General features: G+C 38.9%; 2 protein-coding genes across 5 annotated transcripts in view; one reads left to right on the forward strand and one right to left on the reverse strand.

Moving 5' to 3' along the window:
- QRSL1 (glutaminyl-tRNA amidotransferase subunit QRSL1) overlaps positions 1–18779 on the reverse strand; it is a 33450-nt gene extending 14671 nt beyond the window's left edge. The window contains exons 1-6 of one of the 3 annotated variants that reach the window (XM_061427683.1): positions 18638–18779; positions 7527–7686; positions 6965–7063; positions 5642–5738; positions 1632–1808; positions 422–466 (exon numbers count right to left, since the gene is read on the reverse strand). In XM_061427683.1, coding sequence (XP_061283667.1) covers positions 422–466; positions 1632–1808; positions 5642–5738; positions 6965–7063; positions 7527–7686; positions 18638–18661 — 602 coding nt within the window. In that variant the 5' untranslated portion in view covers positions 18662–18779. The remainder of the gene's footprint in view (positions 1–421; positions 467–1631; positions 1809–5641; positions 5739–6964; positions 7064–7526; positions 7687–18637) is intronic. The other 2 variants (XM_061427684.1, XM_061427686.1) reach the window with 2 other exon arrangements.
- Positions 18780–18846: 67 nt separating this feature from the next.
- Positions 18847–25221, forward strand: part of RTN4IP1 (reticulon 4 interacting protein 1) — a 51659-nt gene continuing 45284 nt past the window's right edge. The window contains exons 1-3 of one of the 2 annotated variants that reach the window (XM_061427688.1): positions 18847–18919; positions 19164–19558; positions 24272–24423. In XM_061427688.1, coding sequence (XP_061283672.1) covers positions 19285–19558; positions 24272–24423 — 426 coding nt within the window. In that variant the 5' untranslated portion in view covers positions 18847–18919; positions 19164–19284. Of the gene's footprint in view, positions 19559–24271; positions 24424–25221 lie in introns of both variants that reach the window. The other variant, XM_061427687.1, reaches the window with a different exon arrangement.

Here is a 25221-nt window from a genome sequence, read left to right on the forward strand (position 1 = left end):
TTTCTTATAATCAGTCCCCAGAATTACCATTTTTTATGTATATTTATCCAGATACTTCCATGCAACTAACATATTCACATATGTAATTGTTACGTTTAACAGAAATTAGGTCATACAATACACATTGTTCTGCAACTTGTCTTCCACTTCACAGTGTATTTTGGATTTCTTCCCATGTCATGACATAGTACTCTAACTCATTCTTTTTAGTGGCTGCATAGTACTCCTAGTCCTGTTTTAAAAACTATTATAAAAGAAACAAATCAGAACACCTGAGAGTCGGGGCCCATTCCCTCTCAGTCACTTTGGGTCTGAGCCCCGCTGAGTACACTCAGACTGAAGCTTTGGGCTGAACAAGGCTCAGGGACTGTCACATGGTCCTTGTGCTCTACAGAAAATGCAAATTAATTGCCTTTCTTACCAAGTCCTCTTGAGCCACAGAATCAGATTGCTGCTTTCACAGTTTCTAAAAGGACACATTTTCCTATTAGGATTCCCTGACAGCTGTGTAAAAGTAAAACCTACATTTCCATAGGAATTATGTGTCAAAGTGCCACCTTCTCAAAGCACATTCAGAAAGATGAACACTAAGTGGGGTGATGAGGATAGAAAAAAGCACCTAATCTTGCAATCCTCCCTTGTCAGAACTCTCATTAATATTAATGTGGTGCTGTAAAATTCCACAGAGATAAAATGAAATGGTTTTACTTGTTAACAAGATTTCAGGGAAACTAAAAAACAAAAAACATGTAGAATCTAAATCTCCATAGCTCTAAAAAAATATAAATAATTTATTGATTGCAATGCCTGTGAAACAGCTTAGTTTCAGTGGATAATTAAGGAGAGATAAAATACATATAGTACTACTAAAGAAAACATTCTATTTGGTTAAACTGAAACCAATAAAATAAATATAGTAACAGCAATATTTATTTACTCTTTTTTAGATGGTTAAGAAATGCATTACAAATGAGACTTAAGACATAAAGCATGATTGATGAATTCAGAATACAAAGTATGACAGCTGAACAAATCATCTCCCTACAAATTTGAAAAAACTTTACTTACTGATATATATTTTTAGTTGCAGATTTATAAAAACACTTCTTAAAATATTCTATTTTATAGATAAATATTAGCCTTTTCTTTCCTTCCTTTCTTCCTTATTTTTTGGCAAAGTTGGGTTTAGCTGAAGGATAAATCACAGCTAATAATTTAGCTCAGTAGCACTCAACTAAAGCCAAGGTATGTTAATCTGTAAATATATGTATAATCAGTGAGCAGATACCCAAATAAATAATTTTTAAAATGAAATTCAATTAAGTCTGGTTAAGCTAAATGATTTATTCTTATTCTAGAAGATCTGTAAAATCATGTTTTAAAGGAGACCAGATACTACACAGGAAGGGTTTAAATGTCTTAAAGTTAATGTATAAAATATACATATGTGTACTGTATAGTTGAGGGTATTTCTAAGATACAATTTTGATGCAGCAGTGAGCACAAATAGCTCATTAAGGAGAAATAAAAACACCAAGGTATGAATGAGTCAATTGTTGGATTTTGTGTATGGTTTATGACTATCTGTATTGGGTTGGGTTCTAAAGTACAGATAGAAAAAAATATCTTACGCAAAGCACGTGAACGCTGACACGGCCGCCGCACTTCCTCCTGAGCTTCCTCCGGTTATAAGCCAATTTGAATCCTCATTCTCACTGTGAGAGTTTTGCTTCCTCTTTTCTCTATATTGTTTTGAATAACTCCACGGGTTTTTAACTGGTCCAAATATGCCATCTGTGCTTCCAGATCTGAGATGAAGAAGTAAAGCAAGATATCTTAATAAAACTTTTTATGTGATCTCCTGATTACATTATTTGCTTCTAACACTGTATAATCCACTGTAACTTGAATCAGAAAAGGTAGGAAGGCTGCTGAGTTGTAGCTTTCTTTAGATGGTTGCAGAATTGAAGGATGAGAAGTAAAAGCATTTGTGGTAGAAAGTTGGAAAAAACCAATCTGTTAAGAAAAGGAAATTTTTATCCCAAATGATAATCCAATTCAGCGTAAGATGATTTTCTTCCTAAATTAAGGTCTTCCAATTGAAAAGTGTCACAAACATCCAAACAGTTAATAAGTAGTCTTTTGAAGGAATTCCTCTTTTAATCAGAAGTTTTAAGAGGGCAATTCCCTGGCAGTCCAGCGGTTAGGACTCCACACTTCCACTGCAGGGGGCACAGTTCCCACCTCTTTTTGGGGAACTAAGATCACACAAGCTGTGTGGCTCAACCAAAAAAAAAAAAAAAAAAAAACTTTTCTGGGAGATATTCTTAGTGAATGCTAATAACCTTTTTTACTTTTGAAAAAACTTCAACCTAATAGACAACTTACAGAAATAAAAACAGTATGAAAAAACGTATACCCTTTACCCAGGCTCACCTATTGTTCACCTTTTACCCCATTTGTTTTATCATTTGTGTGCTCTGTGTGTGTGGCTGTACATATTTTTCCTGAGCTACTTAAGGGTAAATTATACATATTATGGCCCGTTACCCCAAATACTTTAGCTTTTCCTAAGACAGAGAATAGTCTCTTACACAGTCACAGTATAGTTATCTCAGTAAATTTAACAGCAATACAATACTTTTATCAAATCTACCACACGTAATCCAATTTTGTCATTTGATCCAATAATGTCCTTTATAGCATTTTCCCTTTTTCCAGTACAGGATCAAGTCTAGAATTAAGAATTATATTAAACTTTTCTCTTTAACCTCTTTAACTTTTTTCACCAGCCAAGAACACTGAGTTGTTTCCTGTTTTTAGCAATTTGAATAAAGCTACAATAAATATTGTAGTGAAAGGCCCCAGCCAGTGCTTCTGTATAAACATAAGCCTTCATCTCTTGGGTAAATACCTAGGATTGAGATTGCTGGCTCTTATGGTAAGTGTATGTTTAACTTTATAAGAAACTGCTAAACTATTTTCCAAAGTGGCTATACCATTTTGCATTCCCTACCAGCACTGTATGAGAATCCAGTTGTCCATCCCTGTCAGCACTTGATACTGTCATTTGTTAAGCCATTCTAATTATTAGGTGTATGTACTTCAGTGTGGTTTTAATTTGCATTTCCTAAACGACTAACCATGTTTGATGTGTTTGTCAATTGTGTATCTTCTTTGATATATGATTTTACATCTCTTTATATCTCATTTTTTTTAAAAATTGGTTTTCTTATTATTGAGTTGGAAAAGATTCAATATATACTGGATACTAGTTCTTGGTCAGACATATGTCTTGCAAATATTTTTGCTAAGTGTGTGGCTTGTTTTTTCATTTTTAACAGTGCATTAAATACAAAAGTTCTTTATTTTAATGAAATTCAATTTACCAGTTTTTAACTTTACAGACTGTACTTTATGTGTTCCCTCTAGGAAATCTTTGTATAATTCAAGGTCACAAAGATTTTCTCCTACACTTCTATGAGTTTAAGATTTTAACTTCTTTAGCCTCTTTTAATCTGGAACATTTTCACAGCCTTTGTTTTTTTTTATGATACTGACATTTTAATAGAAGATATCTCATTTCAGATTTGTCTTTTGTCTCCTTGTTATTAGCTTCCGGTTACACATTTTCAGCTGGAACAATGCATAGGTGATGATGTTCCTTCTCAGGGAAGGAGGTACACAGTATGACTTCACCCTCATTGGTGATGTTCATGCTGACCAGCCATTCAAGGCAATGTCCTAAAAACCTAGGTTCAAGTTTATTCCCACAGATTTATTTATTCAACACATATTTACTAGGTTCTAATAGATACCAGTTTTGGAGAATCAAGGAATCTGCTTCTATGAAACAGGAAACACAGACCAAGCAAATATTACAAACATTACAAATGGGGAAATAAAAAGTGCTTCTGATGAAAAACTAAATGTTTTCCTCATGATCAGGAAAAAGGCAAGGATATCTGCTCTTATCATCTTTATTCAATATTGTACTTAAGGTCCTAACTGGTGCAATAAGGCAAGATAAATAAATAAAAGTGTCTCTATTGTAGGCTACAAGATCATTTACATAAAATATACCAAATAATCTATAAGATCAGCTAGAATTAATAAGGGAGCTTAGCAAGGTCACAGGATAAAAATAATAGGTTAACACAGAAAAGTTAAATTAATTTCTATGTATTCTAACAATGTTAAACAATCAGAAATTGAAAAGAAAATTACATTTTCTGTAATAGTAAAGAAACATGAAATACTTGGAGATAGATATGGCAAATTATGTGCGAGATTCATATATAGAAAATCATATATATTGCTGAGAAAAATTAAAGTCTAAATAAATGGAAAGATATAGAGTCATACATCAGAAGGCACATATTAAGATGTCAATTTTCTAAAACCTAATCTATAAGTCAATACCACCACAATCAAAATCCTATCAAGCTTCTCTGTGAAATTATTAATTCAATTCTAAAACTTATATGGAAATGCAAAGGACCTGCTGCTGCTGCTGCTAAGTTGCTTCAGTCGTGTCTGACTCTGGGACTCCATAGACGGCAGCCCACCAGGCTCCCAAGTCCCTGGGATTCTCCAGGCAAGAACACTGGAGTGGGTTGCCATTTCCTTTACCAATGCATGAAAGTGAAAAGTGAAAGTGAAGTCGCTTAGTAGTGTCCGACTCTTAGCGACTCTATGGACTGCAGCCCACCAGGCTCCTCCATCCATGGGATTTTCCAGGCAAGAGTACTGGAGTGGGGTGCCATTGCCTTCTCTGCAAGGCTTACTATGAAGCTACAATCATCAAGATAGCATGATAATGGATTAGGAATACACAAATCAACAGAATAGAATCCAGAAATAGACCTATACATATGTTGGACTGATTTTTGGCAAAGGAATCAAAGTAATTTCATTTGAATTCCTATGGTCCCAGATATATACGATAGACATATGCAAAAAAATGAACTTTTGCTTTCTTCACATAATCTACAAAAAATTAACTGGATTACAATTTTAAATATAAGAACTAAAACTATAAAACTTCTAGGAGAAAACACTGGAAAAAAAAGTCTTGATGACCTTGGAAAAGGTAAAGCTTTCTTAGAAAAGACACAAAACCATGAGTCATTAAAGGAAGAAAACAACAAACTGGACTTCGTCAAAACTAAAACCTTTTGCTATTTGAAAGGCATATTCAGAGGATGCAAAGACAAGCCAGAGACTCAGAGAACCTATTTGCAAATCACCTATTTGATAATGGACTTGAATCCAGACTATATGGGGAAAAACTCTTACAACTCATTGAGAAGATTTGAATAGATACTTCACCAAAGATATATGGATAGCAAAATAAACACATGATGATCAACATTGTTAGTCATCGGGGAAATGCAAATCAAAACCAAAGTGAGATATCTATCAGCAGAACACAAGCTCTCATGGAGGGACTGAGAAATTGGCAAAGAGTCCTCACGAAATCACCTCACTAACGTCATCTCTCATGGAGGAACTGAGGAACTAGCAAGGAATTGGCAAGAGAGTTCTCACGAAGTCACACTACTTTTAGGTACCTACATACAATGAAGTTGAAGACACAGATGAAAGAAATACAGGAAAAGAAAATTTTAATTTTACTTACCCCATAGCAAACTCATCTAAGTTTGTTTTTCCCATTAGCAGAGCTCCCTGATCCAACAACTTCTGAACTACTGTGGCATTATAAGGTGGTACATAACCTGAAAAAAATTCAGTTTTCTTTAAAAAAAACAAAAACAAAACTGAGGTATAGCTGATTTAATGTTATATTACAGGTGTAAAACATAGTGATTCAAATATTTTACAGGTTATATTATATTTAAAGTTATTATAAAATGTTGTCTATATTCCCTGTTCTGTACAATATACTCTTATAGCTTATTTATTTTATACAGTCACTTATACCTTTTAATCCCCTCCCCTTTCTTGCCCCTGTCCTCCTAAAAATTCAGTAATTTTTATCATAGGAAAGAAAACAGTGAACATGTAAATCCTATGTAAGAAACAATTTTAAACTCCAATTAAGCAATTCATATTGACAAATGCTACTTATTCCTAATTTAAGTTGTACTTTCTTCTGAAAGTTAATGTTTTTCTGCAGCTGACTGCTTGCTATATTTTCTAAAGAAAGTCTCTATATTCATCATCTTTATAATCTAAAAATATTGACTTTAACAGTACAAAATATTGAATGATAGAGAGGTACCCAAGTCATTTGAAATTAATCACAAATCATTCTGCTCATTGCATTGACTTTTTCTTCTCAGATGTGCTATATCACACAGCAATTTTTATCTATTTCCAGCAGGGATAGATCTTTATTGTTAATTAAAATTTCCTCTATCTAGTGTATATTTGCAAACAATTAACAACAGTTTACTTTATCAAAGGAACTTGGGGCATACACTTCAGAATATTAGTTTTAGTGTGAAGTTCTCTATCCTTTTTCCATTTTTTTTTCCTCCTAGGATCCAACCATATATTGATAAATATGATTCCTTTTTGACCTACTAAACTTAAAAAATTAAAACTAAGCATCATTATACTAAGTATAGTGATAAAAAATAATCAGACAGTAGATGTTATTAATAATAAATCCTTATACCATCTGCAAAAGAGGGGGTAATGACAGCTACTTTATACTTATTTCTATACTATCGAGTGGAAGTTGGAGGAGTTAAGAGTTCACTTAGTGTGTTTGCAGTGATGTTATCTTCCTAAATAGGATTCCTCTGTTAAGCAGGCCTACCCCTGAAGAATAACTTTGCATTCTGAAAGAGCAAATAGTAAGAAGGTAATATTCCACCATAAGTTATTTCCTGTGCAAATATAACTAGTCTAAGATATCTTGGTGCATTAGTATCTTTAATTTAAACTGAAAAACACTTATTTTTATAAATTAATGCTCTGGCTAGTTACACTTTACCTTTCAGCATGTTTGATGCACAGGTTGTCTCAATGCCGGATGTACTAAAGTTATCTTTTACTGCAATAGGAATTCCATCTAAATCTCCCAGTGAGTGACCTGCATTAAGAAACCAAAAGAATAGAAAAGATATCTAGTTCGACATACAGAGACATTAATCCTAGTTATTAAGACAGCTACTAGCTTGCTAAAGATACTTCTTCAGAAATCAAATTTGTTAGAAATTATTACAAGTTGGACATTATAAAGCATCACGTATCTATTAGTCTCATTTTTACTATACCTCAAACCAGTTGTTCTTTTAAAAAATAATTTTATTTATTTGGCCGTACTACAAGATTTGTGGGGTCTAAGTTCCCCAACCAATGACTGAACATGAGCCCCCAACAGTGGAAGTGCGGAGTCCTAACCACTGAATCTCCAGGGAATTCCCCAGGTCTTTAAATAAGGGAAGTTTTTTTTTTTAATGTTTAAAGCTCTACCTGCCAAATGGAGACTGCTATATCCAATTAAACTCTTTCTCTCGGGATGTAACAATTAAGTACAAGTCAAAGTAATTTACCTTTCTTATATCTTTTCTCTGATTCTTCAGCTTGCTTTAAGGCCACTTCTTCTGATACAGTAATGTATGCATTTAGAAACTTAGTCTTCTTGATAAGGGAGAGACATCTTTGACAGAGCTCAGTTGGCGTGATCTGGCCTTGTTTCAGTGCCACAGAAACCTAGAATATACACAATTCCAAAAAACTTCTGCTGAGTCTGCACAAGTTTCAAATGTTATACTGAGACAGGCAGATAGAGTGGTTAAATATAAAAATTTGAAGTGAGGTTTAGATTCAAAACCAAGACCAGGCACTACTGTTGCTTTACATGCATTATCACTTTATTCAGCCCTTAAAACAACCAACAAATTATTAACCTCACTTTATAGATAAATTAACTGAAGCTCAGAGAGGTTAAATGATTTGCTCAAAGTCACACAAATAGTAAAGGGTAACTTCTTAACATCTGCTCCTTCACGATTTCTCACTGCCCCAGTGAAAGCTTAGCCTGTCCTGTATGTTGACTGAAGAAAGTAGGGAAAACCACTAGACCATTCAGGTATGACCTAAATCAAATCCCATATGATTATACAGTGGAAGTGAGAAATAGATTTAAGGCCCTAGATCTGATAGATCGAGTGCCTGGTGAACTATGGAATGAGGTTCATGACAGTACAGGAGACAGGGATCAAGACCATCCCCAAGAAAAAGAAATGCAAAAAAGCAAAATGGCTGTCTGGGGAGGCCTTACAAATAGCTGTGAAACGAAGAGAAGCGAAAAGCAAAGGAGAAAAGGAAAGATATAAGCATCTGAATGCAGAGTTCCAAAGAAGAGATAAGAAAGCCTTCCTCAGTGATCAATGCAAAGAAATACAGGAAAACAACAGAATGGGAAAGACTAGAGATCTCTTCAAGAAAATCAGAGATACCAAGGGGACATTTCATGCAAAGATGGGCTCGATAAAGGACAGAAATGGTATGGACCTAAGAGAAGCAGAAGATATTAAGAAGAGGTGGCAAGGATACACAGAACTGTACAAAAAAGATCTTCATGACCCAGATAATCACGATGGTGTGATCACTGACCTAGAGCCAGACATCCTGGAATGTGAAGTCAAGTGGGCCTTAGAAAGCATCACTACGAACAAAGCTAGTGAAGGTGATGGAATTCCAGTTGAGCTATTTCAAATCCTGAAAGATGATGCTGTGAAAGTGCTGCACTCAATATGCCAGCAAATTTGGAAAACTCAGCAGTGGCCACAGGACTGGAAAAGGTCAGTTTTCATTCCAAACCCAAAGAAAGGCAATGCCAAAGAATGCTTAAACTACTGCACAATTGCACTCATCTCACATGCTAGTAAAGTAATGCTCAAAATTCTCCAGGCCAGGCTTCAGCAATACGTGAACCGTGAACTTCCTGATGTTCAAGCTGGTTTTAGAAAAGGCAGAGGAACCAGAGATCAAACTGCCAACATCTTCTGGATCATTGAAAAAGCAAAAGAGTTCCAGAAAAACATCTATTTCTGCTTTCTTGACTATGCCAAAGCCTTTGACTGTGTGGATCACAATAAACTGTGGAAAATTCTGAAAGAGACGGGAATCCCAGACCACCGGACCTGCCTCTTGAGAAATCTGTATGCAGGTCAGGAAGCAACAGTTAGAAGTGGACATGGAACAACAGACTGGTTCCAAATAGGAAAAGGAGTACGTCAAGGCTGTATATTGCCACCCTGTTTATTTAACTTATATGCAGAGTACATCATGAGAAATGCTGGACTGGAAGAAACACAAGCTGGAATCAAGATTGCCGGGAGAAATATCAATAACCTCAGATATGCAGATGACACCACCCTTATGGCAGAAAGTGAAGAGGAACTCAAAAGCCTCTTGATGAAAGTGAAAGTGGAGAATGAAAAAGTTGGCTTAAAGCTCAACATTCAGAAAACAAAGATCATGGCATCTGGTCCCATCACTTCATGGGAAATAGATGGGGAAACAGTGGAAACAGTGTCAGACTTTATTTTTCTGGGCCCCAAAATGACTGCAGATGGTGACTGCAGCCATGAAATTAAAAGACGCTTACTCCTTGGAAGGAAAGAACCTAGATAGCATATTCAAAAGCAGAGACATTACTTTGCCAACAAAGGTCGGTCTAGTCAAGGCTATGGTTTTTCCAGTGGTCATGTATGGATGTTGAGAGTTGGTCTGTGAAGAAGGCTGAGCACTGAAGAATTGATGCTTTTGAACTGTGGTGTTGGAGAAGACTCTTGAGAGTCCCTTGGACTGCAAGGAAATCCAACCAGTCCATTCTGAAGGAGATCAGCCCTGGGATTTCTTTGGAAGGAATGATGCTGAAGCTGAAACTCCAATACTTTGGCCACCTCATGCAAAGAGTTGACTCATTGGAAAAGACTCTGATGCTGGGAGGGATTGGGGGCAGGAGGAGAAGGGGACGACAGAGGATGAGATGGCTGGGTGGAATCACTGACTCGATGGATGTGGGTCTGGGTGCACTCTGGGAGTTGGTGATGGACAGGGAGGCCTGGCGTGCTGCAATTCATGGGGTCGCGAAGAGTCAGACATGACTGAGCGACTGAACTGAATTGACTGAATATATATCAAGCAATAGGAGTTTGCGTTTAGGGGAAAATCTGCAAGTGTTCTGCTCTAAACTGTTGAATAAATCATCAGAGAGGTGGTATTCTTAGGCCTGAGGGTGTTGAGCTAGAAAAGCAGTGCCAATAAGCCACTGAGAGGGCCGCTAATGCTGATGCACAGAAGGAGGAAAGGGCTACCATGGGGATACTGGGAGGGTCGGGGGTTGGTTAGGGGCAGCTGGGCTCGACTCAAAGGAGACAACTGAATGTAACAAAAAAGGTATTACTGCTGAATGGTTTGTATGACGCTTGAGAAGAGTGGAGCGGAAGAGAAAAAAAGAAAGCAGTGTGTTCTGATACTGTAAACATGGAGTGGGCTTATGTAAATAGGCTGCAAGTATCAGAACTTGCAGAAGCACAAAGCTGGACAGACACAGAGGTATATAAACAGGCCTACCCCAGAGCAGAACCGTAAACACGAGGAAGATTATGTCTGCTATTGTCTCCTCTTTTTGCCTCCCCTCAAGTCCCCTGATGCCCATTATCCTCACGTTGCCTTCTGACTCACCAACTGCTATGACAGGAAGAGGTAAGGAGTTGCAGCTGTGGTTACAAAGGCAAGAAATCAGACTGTCTGGAGTACTCATTTATTTATTGAAGTATATCTGATCTACAGTGTTGTGTTGGTTTCAGGTGTAAAGCAAAGTGATTCAGTTACAAATACGTCTTTTTTCCCCCCAGATTTTCTTTTCCGTTATAGGTTACTACATAATATTGAGTAGATTTCCCTGTGCTATAAAGTAGGTCCTTGTGTGTTATCTGTTTTATGTGTAGTAGTGTGTATATGTTAATCTCAAACTCCTAATTTATCCCCTCCTCTTTCCTTTTGGTAACCCTAAGTTTGACATCTATGTCTGTGGGTCTATTTCTATTCTGTAAGTTCAGTTGTATCATTATTTTTTAAGATTCCGTGTATAAGCAGTATCATGTCTTTGTCTTACTTCACTTAGTATGATAATCTCCAGGTCCATCCATATTGCTGCAAATGGCATTATTTCATTTTTATTTTTTTATGGTTGAGTAATGTCCCATTATGCCAGCAAATTTGGAAAACTCAGCAGTGGCCACAGGACTGGAAAAGGTCAGTTTTCATTCCAAACCCAAAGAAAGGCAATGCCAAAGAATGCTCAAACTACCGCACAATTGCACTCATCTCACATGCTAGTAAAGTAATGCTCAAAATTCTCCAAGCCAGGCTTCAGCAATATGTGAACCGTGAACTTCCTGATGTTCAAGCTGGTTTTAGAAAAGGCAGAGGAACCAGAGATCAAATTGCCAACATCCGATGGATCATGGAAAAAGCAAGAAAGTTCCAGAAAAACATCTATTTCTGCTTTATTGACTATGCCAAAGCCTTTGACTGTGTGGATCACAATAAACTGTGGAAAATTCTGAAAGAGATGGGAATCCCAGACCACCTGACCTGCCTCTTGAGAAACCTATATGCAGGTCAGGAAGCAACAGTTAGAACTGGACATGGAACAACAGACTGGTTCCAAATAGGAAAAGGAGTTCGTCAAGGCTGTATATTGTCACCCTGTTTGTTTAACTTCTATGCAGACTACATCATGAGAAACGCTGGACTGGAAGAAACACAAGCTGGCATCAAGATTGCTGGGAGAAATATCAATAACCTCAGATATGCAGATGACACCACCCTTATGGCAGAAAGTGAAGAGGAACTAAAAAGCCTCTTGATGAAAGTGAAAGTGGAGAGTGAAAAAGTTGGCTTAAAGCTCAACATTCAGAAAACGAAGATCATGGCATCCGGTCCCACCACTTCATGGGAAATAGATGGGGAAACAGTGGAAACAGTGTCAGACTTTATTTTTTTGGGCTCCAAAATCACTACAGATGGTGACTGCAGCCGTGAAATTAAAAGACGCTTACTCCTTAGAAGGAGTTCAAAAGCAGAGACATTACTTTGCCAACAAAGGTTAGTCTCGTCAAGACTATGGTTTTTCCTGTGGTCATGTATGGATGTGAGAGTTGGACTGTGAAGAAGACTGAGCGCCAAAGAATTGATGCTTTTGAACTGTGGTGTTGGAGAAGACTCTTGAGAGTCCCTTGGACTGCAAGGAGATCCAACCAGTCCATTCTGAAGGAGATCAGCCCTGGGATTTCTTTAGAAGGAATGATGCTGAAGCTGAAACTCCAGTACTTTGGCCACTTCATGCGAAGAGTTGACTCATTGGAAAAGACTCTGATGCTGGGAGGGATTGGGGGCAGGAAGAGAAGGGGACGACAGAGGATGAGATGGCTGGATGGCATCACTGACTCGATGGACGTGAGTCGGAGTGAACTCTGGGAGTTGGTGATGGACAGGGAGGCCTGGCGTGCTGTGATTCATGGGGTTGCAAAGAGTCGGACACGACTGAGCGACTGATCTGATCTGAATGTTCCATTGTGTAAATATAGCACATCTTCTTTACCCTTTCATCTGTTGGACATTCAGGTTGTTTCCATGTTCTGGCTATTGTAAATAGTCTTGAAATGAACACTGAGGTGCATACATCTTTTCAAATTATGGTTTTCTCTGGATATATGCCCAGGAGTGGGACTGCAGGGTCATATAGTAGGTCTATTTTTGTTTTTTTAAGGAAGCTGCATACTATTCTGGGAGTACTCATTTTAAATGGTGATCTTTGTTAGGACCGTATTTAGGAAATCTAGATTTGAGAAAATCAAGAAGGGAAATGAAAACAAAGATGCTAATTAGCTAGAATGGACTAGGCACAAGGATTATGACAAATAGTAAGATCCCCTGGAGCAAAACTAAAAGTGTCATATCTGAATATAAGATGAAATCAAGTGGAAAAGTTTTCATTAAGAAAACAAATTCTCTCTCCCTAGCATTTCTTTTCTCAAATGGAAACTAGATTTTCCTTAAGGCCACAGCTTCTCCTGCAGTTTTCCCACAGGATGGCCGTTTTAATTCTTACTTACCATGTACCAGAGTCCAGTGGGGAGGGGAGATTGTGTGGGCAGGTGTTCCCCTTGTCCTCAATGCCTTTTTCTTGCCTCTTTTCTCAAAACCCCCAGCTCATCTGAAGCACAGGTCTTGGAGGAGATTATATTACTCTAACAGTCTCCCTGGTACTCCTTTTCATTTATGAAAGATTTTAGCAGCTGGTTCACTGTAGCTATTTTTGTTGACTTTAAACTTCAAGTCAGGTACACTGTCACCGGGCCTCTCAGTTCTTGAACTCCCTTGACACAAACTCTTCACTTCACTCCAGTTACCCACTCACATGGTCACAGCCCAGACTATATCATTACCAGCATCTGTATATTCTCCCAAACCTCAGTTCTAATCATCATCCCACATCTCCTGTCTCCTGAGCTCATTTACTCTACCATCCAGCAGGAAAACTGGGATCTCAGTCCTCCAACCTCAAAGCAATGGATTCTGTCCACCAGTGAGGTGGAAAGAGGATCCCAAGGCATGCAAAGAACCTGCAGCTCTGGTTGACACCTTACGACCAGCCTTGTGAGACTGAGTAGAGAACCCAGCCACGCCAGCCCTGACCCACAAAACTGTGAGATGATCAGACTGTGGGTGTTTTAAGACTGTGTTATTTTAAGACAAGTTTGTTATGCAACAATAGAAAAGTAATATGCCTTCTTGTAAAAATGAGGAAATCTTCCGCAGGAACTACTCTTCTTAGAGGACCAGGGAAAAGAAAACTATCAGTTCAGTTCAGTTGCTCAGTCGTGTCCGACTCTTTGCGACCCCATGAATCGCAGCACGCCAGGCTTCCCTGTCCATCACCAACTCCCAGAGTTCACTGAGACTCACGTCCATCGAGTCAGTGATGCCATCCAACCATCTCATCCTCTGTCGTCCCCTTCTCTTCCTGCCCCCAATCCCTCCCAGCATCAGAGTCTTTTCCAATGAGTCAACTCTTTGCATGAAGTGGCCAAAGTACTGGAGTTTCAGCTTCAGCATCAGTCCTTCCAAAGAAAACTATAAACACATATAATCTAGTAATTTTGTCACTGTAACAAAATCAGTGCTAATAATAGCTCTTAGTTCCAGGTGTTATCCTATACATTTCATTTAACCTTTATATCCACATTAACAGGCTGATATTATTATTTCTAATCTACAGATAAATTACCAAAGTTCCTGCTTAAAATCACATAGCTAGAAAGCAACAGAGCTGGGATTCAACCAAGGTCTGATCTTGTTTCTGAAGCCCATGCTTCGGACCACTACACTACTTCTCTGTGCAAAGTGTAATAGCATTTACTCCTCTGTAACCGATAGAGAACATTTTGTTAACTTCACAGGTATTAATAACATCAGAGATTCACTGAGGAAAAGGACTTTCAGAAGAAAAACTGTCTTGATAAATGCTGAAGGTATAGAAGAGCCCTTGGAAGCTGAGTGTCTGGTTGACTGGTACTCTCTTTAACACACCCATTTAACATTCTTGCTTTTGTCTCCATTGTTCCAAGAAATAGCACTTCAAGATCACCAGTCAGCTTCACGTTCCTAAATCCAGCAGTCACACTCAGTCTGGATCAGCATTCAACATCACCTGCTCCTGGAAGCACTTCTTTTCCACTTGTATTTCAGGAGACCAAGCCCTTCTGGTTTCCTCCTGCCTTACTTAAGGCCATTCCTTCAAGTCTCTTTTGCTAGCTGTGCTTCCTGCTGCTGACCTCGAAATGTTGGAAAGTATTATCCCTTCTTCTATATTTTCACTCAGCTTCCCAGATGATCTCATCTGACTGCATGACTTCAATTATCTCCTCCACTCTGGCCAACTCATATCTTCATACCTAGCTTCTCTCTTGATCTCCACATTCCTATATCCATCTGCTTAACCAACCTCTTCGCTTGGATATCTTTGGAGGCATCTCAAAATTATCCTGTCTTGATAACTTTCTCCTCACAACACGCTCCCTGCAGAATCTTTCCCATCTTGATTCTGTGTGCTGTGCTCAGCTGTGTCTGACTGTTTGTGACCCCATGAACTATGGGGCCTCTGTCCATGAATTCTCCAGGCAAGAATAGTAGAGTGGGTTGCCATTTCCTTCTCCAGGGGATTTTCCTGACCCAGGGATTGAACCTGCATCTCTTGTGTCTCCTGCACTGGCAAGTGGATTCTTTACCACTGTGCCACTTGCCCAGGCCCCAAATCCAAGCATCCTCCTTGACTCGTCTCTGTCCATCAAACCTATATCCAATCTGTCAGAAAGCCCAAACTTAAGAAACAAAACCCCTATTCTGTATTACTTCTGCTCCCACCACCCTATTCATGCTGCATCAGCTCTTGGCAAGGCAACGGCCTTCTAACTGGCCTCCCTGCTTCTCCATTTGCCTTCCTCCAGACCACAATCCTGAGTAGCCTGGAGCTTTTTAAATTTTAAATCAGATCAAGTCCAAAGACTCACAACCTTCCAGAGGATTTGCATTACATTTAGAATAAAACCCACATTCCTTCTCATGGCCTGAAAGGTCATCTGGTTCCTGCTTCTCTTGGGTGAGAAGAGAGCTTCCTTGAACATGTCAAGTTTGCCCCTGCTTCAGGGATTTTCCACTTACTCTTCTTCCTGCCTCAAAGACCCTTCTCCCAGTTCTTCCCAGGGTTCACCCTTTTTATCTTTCAGGTCTCTATTATATACCACCCACTCAGTCAGAGAAACTTTCCTGATCACTCTAAAACATCCATATCCCCCAACTAATTCTCACTATACTCTGATGCTGGAAAGACTGAGGGAAAAGGGGTGACAGAGAATGAGATGGCTGGATGGCATCACTGACACAATGGACATGAGTCTGAGCACACTCTGGGAGATAGTGAAGGACAGGGAAGCCTGGCGTGCTGCAGTCCATGAGGTTGTAGAGTCGGGCAGGACTGAGTCACTGAACAACAAAATAGCCCGCTTAACCTTTCTTCATAGCACGTATACTACTTGAAATTATATTATTAAACTTACTTAATGCCTCCTTCCCCACACAAACGTAGGTTTCATAAGGGCAGGAATTTCTTTCTTCATGTTGATCCTCAATGTCTAGAACACAGAGGTGCTCAATAAATGTTAATGAATGAACTGAGATGTTTAAAATTTGGAATCTATTTTCCCATAGAACAGCAATTAAATGTTCTTAGGCTAGACCCCCAAGAAACCTGTTGGATATAAAATTAATTTTCTTTAATATAACAATAACCATTTAATATAATTATAGGGCCAGTAATACTAGTGTGGTGTTTGGTTCCTAGTAACACTGGGATCAGGCCACTAAAATACAAAGAGTGAAAGTAAGATTCTTCCCTTTCCTGAACATACCTGGGTAAAATTTACAAGTAGCAGTTTTATCTCCCATTTGGCATTTTACCTCTTTTTAGTGCTTCTCTATAGTTCAAATGGTAAAGAATCTGCCAGCAATGCAGGAGACCAGGATTCGTTCCCTGGGTTGGGAAAATCTCTGGAGAAGGGAATGGCAATCCACTCCAGTATTCTTGCCTGGAGAATCGCATGGACAGAGAAGCCTGGTGGGCTACAATCCACAGGGCTGCAAAGAGTCGGCCGTGACTGAGTGACTCACACACACACCAGTGCTTCTTCCCAGGGCTCCTCTACTGCCCTAAGCCTCCACTCAGGTCCCTCAAGTTATCTCAAAACACCAGTTTCCAGTCCTTCCCCAAATACCCTCCCCTACAAATTTTCTCTTCCTTCAATTGATAATCTCAGCTAGAGTGTGATGGAGAGAAATCTGATTGATTATAATTACAATGGATAAATCATTCAACTGTCCCAGGCATCTTTACATACGGAATGTGTAAAGATCCATCTTTAAAATGGAATATGTACTAAATTAATCTCTAATTCATAGAATTTGGGACACTGGTACAATGATGTGGAAATAACAGAGTGGACAGAAGATATATTAGGGTCTGGGAAAATAACCAAATAATGTTTTGCACAATAGGTATCAATAAATATTTGTTAAAGGAGAGACTAAGTGAAAGTAATCATGTCAAGGCAACTTTCTGGCTACCCTTGGGTCAGATTCCCTAAATATATTTTCCCCCTTGAGGTAAAAATTGCTCTCACAATGGCTCACTGGCCAACATTAGTGAGGAAGGCTGGTACAAAAAAGGCAGTGCTGGGGGAAAGGGCAGAAAAAAAAATACCCCATTTTTTTAGGTTGTATTTCATTTTACATTAAGTTTGTAGTTAAAATATTTTTTAAAAATTTCAAGAACAAATTAGATTGTTCACTGACAGTATAAGCAGATGCAATTTAGTATGGTAAAACAAAAATGTATTGAGGGAATAGCTGTTCATCATTTAAAGCCAATGGATTTAAAGTTCTCATAATTTATAGTTTTCTAAAAGGCTGCCAGTTGGAAAAAGAAAAAGACTTTCCAAGTGAAGATACAAATGGAAGATGGAAGGCAAATGGAAGATGGAAGGTGGGGTAGGTCCTCAATTGCTAAATCTATCAGCAGAATCACCTGGGAGCTAAGGTTAAACCATATCCTCTGGGTCTTACCATAATGACCTGCATGAGGGGGACACAGCTGTAGTTTTTAAGGAGGGCCCAAGGTGATTCTGATAGCAGTGGGTCTGCTATCAGACAGCTGGGCAGGTCGGGAGATCTGTGCCAGAAAGCAAGGAGATCTGAATTAAAACCCTAAGAGCAGGGACAAAATGAGAGAACAGACTCCAGACATAATTTCAAAAAAGAATGAACAGAATTTAGTGACCTATTGGACATGACATATGAAGAAAAATCTAAGGGTAACTGGAATAACACTTGTATCCTGAACAAGAGAATATCAGAAATCATGTTTTTGTTTTTTATGATGTAGGTTGAGATGCAAGAGGTGGTTCTGTTACAATGATTAAGTCAACTTCGGTTAAATTGAGTCTGGGGTGCTTGTGGGACATTTGGAAGAGCTGTCCAGAAGACATTCACGAATATAGCCTACAGTTCAAAAATGAGGTGGAGGAAATGGAGACACAGGTAAGAAAATCGTAGGTATCTTGGAAGTTGTGGAAGCTTGGAGAATGAATATATGCGGGGTTGGGGTGGGGAGCTAAGAATCACTAGTTTGGCTTTTGCAAGGGACAGATTTGCGGGGTCCTTAGTGAGGACTGCATCAGATGAGTGTAGTGGACAAGGACTAGCTAAATCCCCGTTATATGGCAGAGCCTACCTCGAGGCCATCAAGAGCTGGTGGCAGCCTGAGCAAACGAATAATCGAGAGAAGCCACTCTGCCTTCCACCCCACAACGCCGCGGGGCAGAAGCCTTCCCCGCTGAGAATATAACTCCGAAAGGATACAAGGAGCACAGCCTAAGGACTCGGAGGTCCGAATCCCCCCAAGTTCTAAGGCAGAAGGCAGCGAGGCTGACCAAGACGCGGTTAGGAAGGGGGAGCCCCTCGTCCACAAGAAGAAGGACTTCCCGAATCTTCCCGACCTCTTGGACCCTCAGCAGACAATTCGACTCACTTCTCGCAGGGTCCGGCCCAACATGGTCCTCGTGCCCCGTCTGCCACCCCAGGGACCAGGTGACGAGAGGAACAGAAAGGTCAGTTGCCGCTGCTGGTATTACATGTGCGCAGCCATCTTTGATCATCACAGAACCTGTCAGCACCGAGTTCTCGGATTGGTCGAATTGCAGCCCAAGGCAAATGATCTTTGCACACGATTGGCTGGTGCCGCTAAGCAAGTCCCGAAGGGAAAGAGCGTGACAAGGAGACTCCGGGCTAGGGTCGCGGCGGAAGCCTGGAAGTGTGTGAATTTCTGTGGCGTCTGGATCGCGAGAGGAGTCGGCTTCTCCCTCAGAGGGCTTCTGGGACAGGGCAGGATTTTAGGGGTTTTGCTTTTAAGGGGAGCTGGTGTAAGGGAGGAGGAGAATGAATGGCATACTGATTGGAATGGGAATTGGAGTATTTCAGATGTGAAGAGTAAAGTAAATCCATACTCTTCTTTCTTTGATTGCTCCATTAATCTGTCTGCATTTTAAAATTCTCAGCTTTGAAACCAGCCAGAGTGTTTGGCGGAATTCAGACGGAATTTGACGGAATTCAGGTGTGAGGGTTTGATCCCGTTTAAGTGCCTTTTAATTAGGGCACGTAATTCAACCACTGTTTACAATGGGATTTCTGAAGACCTGTGTGTTTAGAAGAAATGCATGCACTGCGGTTTGCTTCTGGAGAAGCCAAGTTGTACAAAAGCCTTCAGTTCGAAAAATTAGTACTACCTCTCCAAGAAGCACTGTCATGCCTGCTTGGGTGATAGATAAATATGGGAGTAATGAAGTGCTTCGATTTACCCAGAACATGATGATACCAATGATACACTATCCAAATGAAGTCATTATCAAAGTTCACGCTGCAAGTATAAATCCTATAGATGTTAATATGAGAAGTAAGTTTCAAAAGACATTGCTCATTACCTTTTTTTTTTTTTTTTAACTTGAGACAACCTCATCAGGGATCAGTTTTAAAAGATTAGTTGTTATTGACTACTTTTGGGGGGGATTAACACAAAGAAATGGTTTAGGGTTTTGACAGTATCCCAGTAGGTATTTCAAAAATTTTTGAACTGGCAATGTCCATGGTATGCTTAAATCTTTTACAAAATATAAGTTTGAATTGCTTCCAGTGCTACCTTAAAAATGTAAATTGGGACTTGAGGATTGTATCCACAGCTAACTTTCTGGTACATTTTGCTAGGAACTTTATGATGTTCTGAGGTCCATCACAGGTTTTAAAGGTATGGTTATGTTTTCACATCAGTTCAGAATTTGCATTTTCGTAATAATTTGAGTTTGCCCTTCCACTACTCCCAGCTTTTTCTAACGGTTCAGTGGACAAAGCAGCAGAACAGGATGCCAAGATATGGACACAGTACTCTTCCTCATTTTGTTGTTGCGTTCTGCCCTTGGAAGTTAAAATATGCTTTTCTGTTGTGCTCCATCTTCAATGGAAATAATGTTATCTTAATTTCTGCTAGGGGTTATTGACAAAGCTTGGAGTGCACTATATTCCTTATGCAGTTATTACAGTGCTGAAAAGATTGATTACTGTGAATTACTTTCACTTTGGAAAATAACGACAAAAAGTGAGCAATTGAAATGTGGCTAGTCTGAATTGGGATGTACAGTTAGTATAAAATATACACTAGATTTCAAGACTTAGTCAAAAATGAGTGTAAAATGTCTTATTAATTTTATGTTCATTATATATTGATCTGATAATATTTTGGATATATTAAGTAAAATATTATTAGCATTAATTTCACTTTCTTTTCACTTTTTAGTGTCTGCTTGAAAATTTTAAGTTAGATATGTGGCTTGCATTACATCCCTGTTGGACAGTGCTGATCTAGACATATGAGGAACAGCTATTACACATTTCTTTGTGGGGAAAGAGATATGTTTAAATGATTTTATGGCGATTGCCCCATGAAAGATACACTTGTTTCCTTTTGTTTGCTTAGAATAGTTGCTACTGCTAGGTGTTTCAGCTTACTCTGTTTCCATTGGGCATGAAGATAATTTAGTGTTTATCAGAATTACCTTTTAAAAAAAAACTTTGTTGTCTATTTTGGGTTGTGCTTGGTCTTCCCTGCTGCATGGACTGCTCTGTAGCAGCAGTGCTTGGGCTTCTTACTGCAGCGGCTTCTTGCTGCAGCGGATGGACTCCAGGGCACTTGGGCTTCGGTAGTTTTGGCACGTGGGCTCAGTTGTTGCAGGGCCCAGGCTCTAGAGCACAGGCTCAGTAGTTGTGGCACATGGACTTACTCTGTGGTATGTGGGATCTTCTCACATAAGGGATTGAACCCATGTCTCCTTCATTGGCAGGTAAACTTTTTACCATTGAGCCAACAGAGAGACTCCTATTGGAATTATCTTTAAGTGGTAGATTTAGACCTAGTGGGCAGCATGCATTTGCCATCTCCTTGATTAGAAGCTCTTTGAAGGTAGAGCCCATGCCCTGTCAACTATAGCCTTTTTTGGTGTTTCACACATGTAGTTGTCATTCAGTCATTAATGTCACTTTATATTTTCATTCTAATTTGATTACAAAGTAAAATATTTTTTTTTAATCCCTGAGCAATTTTTAAAAGCATTTTGTCTTTGTTTAGATCTTTTAACACATTATTGACCAGGGGATTTTTGTAGAAATCAGTGCCTGTGACCAGCAATTTTATTAAAAATCTCTGGTCAATAATGTTCGAGTGACAAAAGACATATTAATACATCTCCAGTCAATAAGTTGTTAACTTTTCATTTCTTTGAATGCACACGCACAGTTTATGTATTTGTGTTACATTGTACATTTTAATTTCAGTAGAATGGCTGAATCTGCACTTTCTTGGCTGCTATTTAATAACACATTTTACTTTTATATAGTATTCTTGAGACATCATAGTTTTTTAATGACTTGAATGGGTAATATTATTTGTAGTTATCCTCTGTATTTCCTGCCCATGGATTCTTATTTGAGAATGTATGATTACTGTTGCAGAAGATACCTGAAACGGTAGCTTGGAGAAATGAAATTGTAAACTATAGGGAGCATTATTTCCCTTGACAAGAAAGCAAGGACATGTCTATTTTGAAAGATGAGAGCCACCTATTTTTCTGGAGATGGCTACTGTTGTTGAATATAAAATCATAAATCATATAAATGGGTAATGAAGTGAATTATCTTAAAATAGAAAAAAAAAATTCAGCCAACAGCATCATACCAACAAAGTTTCGTTTCTTTAGATAAGATCAAAGCTTTTGAAACTGATGGCAGATTTAGGATTTTCCAGGTCGTTCCATCTCTGAACCAAACTGATCACCTCTAACAATGACACAGAACTGCTAAGGTTCCCCATTCACTGTCTCCAAGCAGATTCTCAGTTCCTAACTACCAGCTATTTCTGGATTTGGGACTAGTTTAGCTGGTACCAGTGAGCCAGGACTACTCAGTTGATATCCAAGTAACCGAGAAAACAGCCTTCTTTTGCAGGCTGTGAAGCTCAGAAAGGGACTGGAGTGGGTTTTTTTTTGGCAGCTTGAAAATTTTACTTGACTAAATTCCCACTTTTGTTGATCAAATCACATAGGAATTTCAGTGAATAATTGTTTTATTGTGTTTGAGAGGTGGAAAAGGAATAAGACAGGAAGACTAAAATGTGATTTTTGTGAGTATTACATGGGAAGTTATTTCCCCCCTGGTAGAATGCACTCCTAACTAGCCAGCTGGCATGTATCTAATATCGGCATGGTGGCCATCAGCTTAGATTTTTTGGGACTTGCCCAATTTTAAAATGCTTTCTTCCATGTGTCTTGATTTTTTATTAGAAAAACAACTTCTGCACTCCCCTGTCAGCCTCTCTCCCTGTATTCTCTACCTCTTGCTGTATGGACTAAATGTCATTGTTCCCATATAAGGCCAGCCCTCCACCAAGGTTCTAGACCCCATGCCTGCTCACCCACTCAGGAGCATTGTTTCAGCAATTGTCTCCTGTATCTTCAGTGTTTCCCTTTCCACTGGATCACTCACATTGGCTGTTATTTCTCCACTCATAAAGAGGACCAAAAAAAAAAAAAAAAAAGACTTAAAAGTCCTTCAGTGGGCTTCCCTGGTGGCTCAGGTGTGAAGAATTCACCTGCAATGCAGGAGACCAGGGCTTGATCCCTAGGTTGGGAAGATCCCCTGGAGAAAGAAATGGCAACTCACTCCAGTATTCTTGCCTGGAGAATCCCATGGACAAAGGAGTCTGGTGGAGTACAGTCTGTGGGATCACAAGAGTTGGACACAATGTAGCAACTAAACCACCACCACCCACCACCAAACATCTTCCATCTCACTTTCCCTTCTCCACTGCCCCATTTTCCCACTCTCTATAGCAATACTCTCAATATTTGGAAGAGTTGAATGTTCTCATGGTGTTCAGTTCCTCATTCCCATACTCTGTCACCACATGCCATAGCAACTGCTCTTAAAAAGGTCACCAAGCTGTGCTGTTGGATCCTATATTTTGTTTTGGGGGGGAATTTTTTTTTTTGTTTCTTAAAGGTCTATTGGCAGCTCCTGACCTTGTTTGAAAACTTTCTTCCCTGGCAGCAGCATCTGACTTCTTTAAATGGCCCTCTTCACTTGACTTTCTGGATACCTTTTCATTAGCCAAGCCTTCTTGGGCTCCTTTGCTGGTTTCTCCTCATCGTTAAGATCTGATGAGGATGAGTGGGAGAAAAGGGGAGACTTTCAGAATGGTTTAGTGATTCTGGAGCATGAATTGCGGTGCATGACCCTAAAAAGATGAGCAAGTTGCTTATCTAGGAGAGCCTCACGTAGCAGAAATGTTCTCAGGAGGATGTAAAGCAGAAAAGATGACCACAGACACTTTTGTGCCTTAGGAAAACCATTTTATGTGTGGATGATGTGTAATAAACTACTTTGGATTATTATATGTAGCCAATTTATTTTGAAAAACAAAAAAAAAGTGATCAGAGGAACATTTTCAGTTCTGTTGATATTTATGTAAATATTCTTAAATAAAAAAGATATATAATAATGCAGTCAGCCTGATTTAGCGTATCGGAGTTGATGCAACCAAGTGGTTCTTTTCCATCTGGGAATCTTACACTTAACCCAAAGATGTTTTAGAAACATTTTTGGGGAGACAGGGACAATTACTCGTAGACCAGTGTGTTAGTATCAGATACTATACCTATGCCTTATTTATTTTGTCAGACAACTATGACATTTATCTACTTTACCAGACTTGGCTTCAAATGATTTCGTGTTGAAAAAGTTCATGAATGAGTAAATTAATAAGGAAACCAACTTCAAAGACCAGTTCTCAAGACCGTTTCAGAATTAGAATTTCAAAAAGTGATTGTTAATTAACTATAGTCCAATATAAAATTTCTCTAAAAGTGATTATAACTTTCCTAGTAATTTCCTTTGAAAGGAACAGCACTCATTGTTTTTATGCTTTCCTGTGTGATGGTAAAAAATTTGTAAGATTGATTATAATCTACTTCTTGAGAGTCTAGAATTGTACCTGGCCCATAACTGCAGCAGTTTTGAAATTGTCTCATTCTTTTGAAAGAAAAAAGTAAATTGTATCTTCTAGGTGGTTATGGAGCCACAGCTTTAAATATGAAACGTGATCCTTTACATGTTAAAATCAAAGGAGAAGAATTTCCTCTGACTCTGGGTCGGGATGTGTCTGGTGTGGTGATGGAGTGTGGACTTGATGTAAGGTACTTCAAACCTGGAGATGAGGTGAGTTATCACATTCCACTATTCCTTTTCAAAATTGGCTGGTTTCATTCTCCTGCTTTTGGAAGTATATTCCATATCACTGACCTTTTCTTCTTTTCAACAAATACACTGAGCTTTGGCTGGAACCCTCCTTTTCTTGGTTCAGTTCATGATTCTGTTTCCTGGTTCTGTCACAATAGCTTGCTGTGCTTGAACATTCTAAAGCTAGTGCCTGAGAATTGCAAGGATATATGTGGGAAAGGAGGCTCAAGAGGGAGGGGATATATGCATACTTAGAACTGACTCGTGGTGTTGTGCAGTGGAAAGCAGCACAGCGTTGTAAAGCTTATAAAGCAATTACCCTCCAATTAAAAATTTTTTTTTTAAGAAAAAATATACAAGTGAAAACAAGATATGATTGGGACTTTTTAAGTCTTTAAATGACAATTTTATCTTATGAGTTAGATGGTTTTGAAATAGCTAAAGGGTGATATAATCACCTGTCCCTTGTCACTTTGAACTTTTATACAAAGAAATTAAAGTCAGCTCATAATAATAGCACTGTTCCAGTTGTTTTTCATTAAAAAAAAAAAAAAAACTAATTTAATCTCTGTGAAGTGAGTACAGTTAGGCCAGTCTACAGATGAGACTTAAGCTGTAAAGAGGTCCCACAGCAAATAAGTGATAGAAGCCAGGATTAAAGCTCCGGAGAACATGTTCTTGCTGGTGTTATACTGCTGCTGCTGCTGCTAAGTCGCTTCAGTCGTGTCCAACTCTGTGCAACCCCATAGATGCCAGCCCACTAGGCTCCTCTGTCCC

This window comes from Bos javanicus, chromosome 9 (assembly GCF_032452875.1).
Source record: "Bos javanicus breed banteng chromosome 9, ARS-OSU_banteng_1.0, whole genome shotgun sequence".
NCBI lineage: Eukaryota > Metazoa > Chordata > Mammalia > Artiodactyla > Bovidae > Bos > Bos javanicus.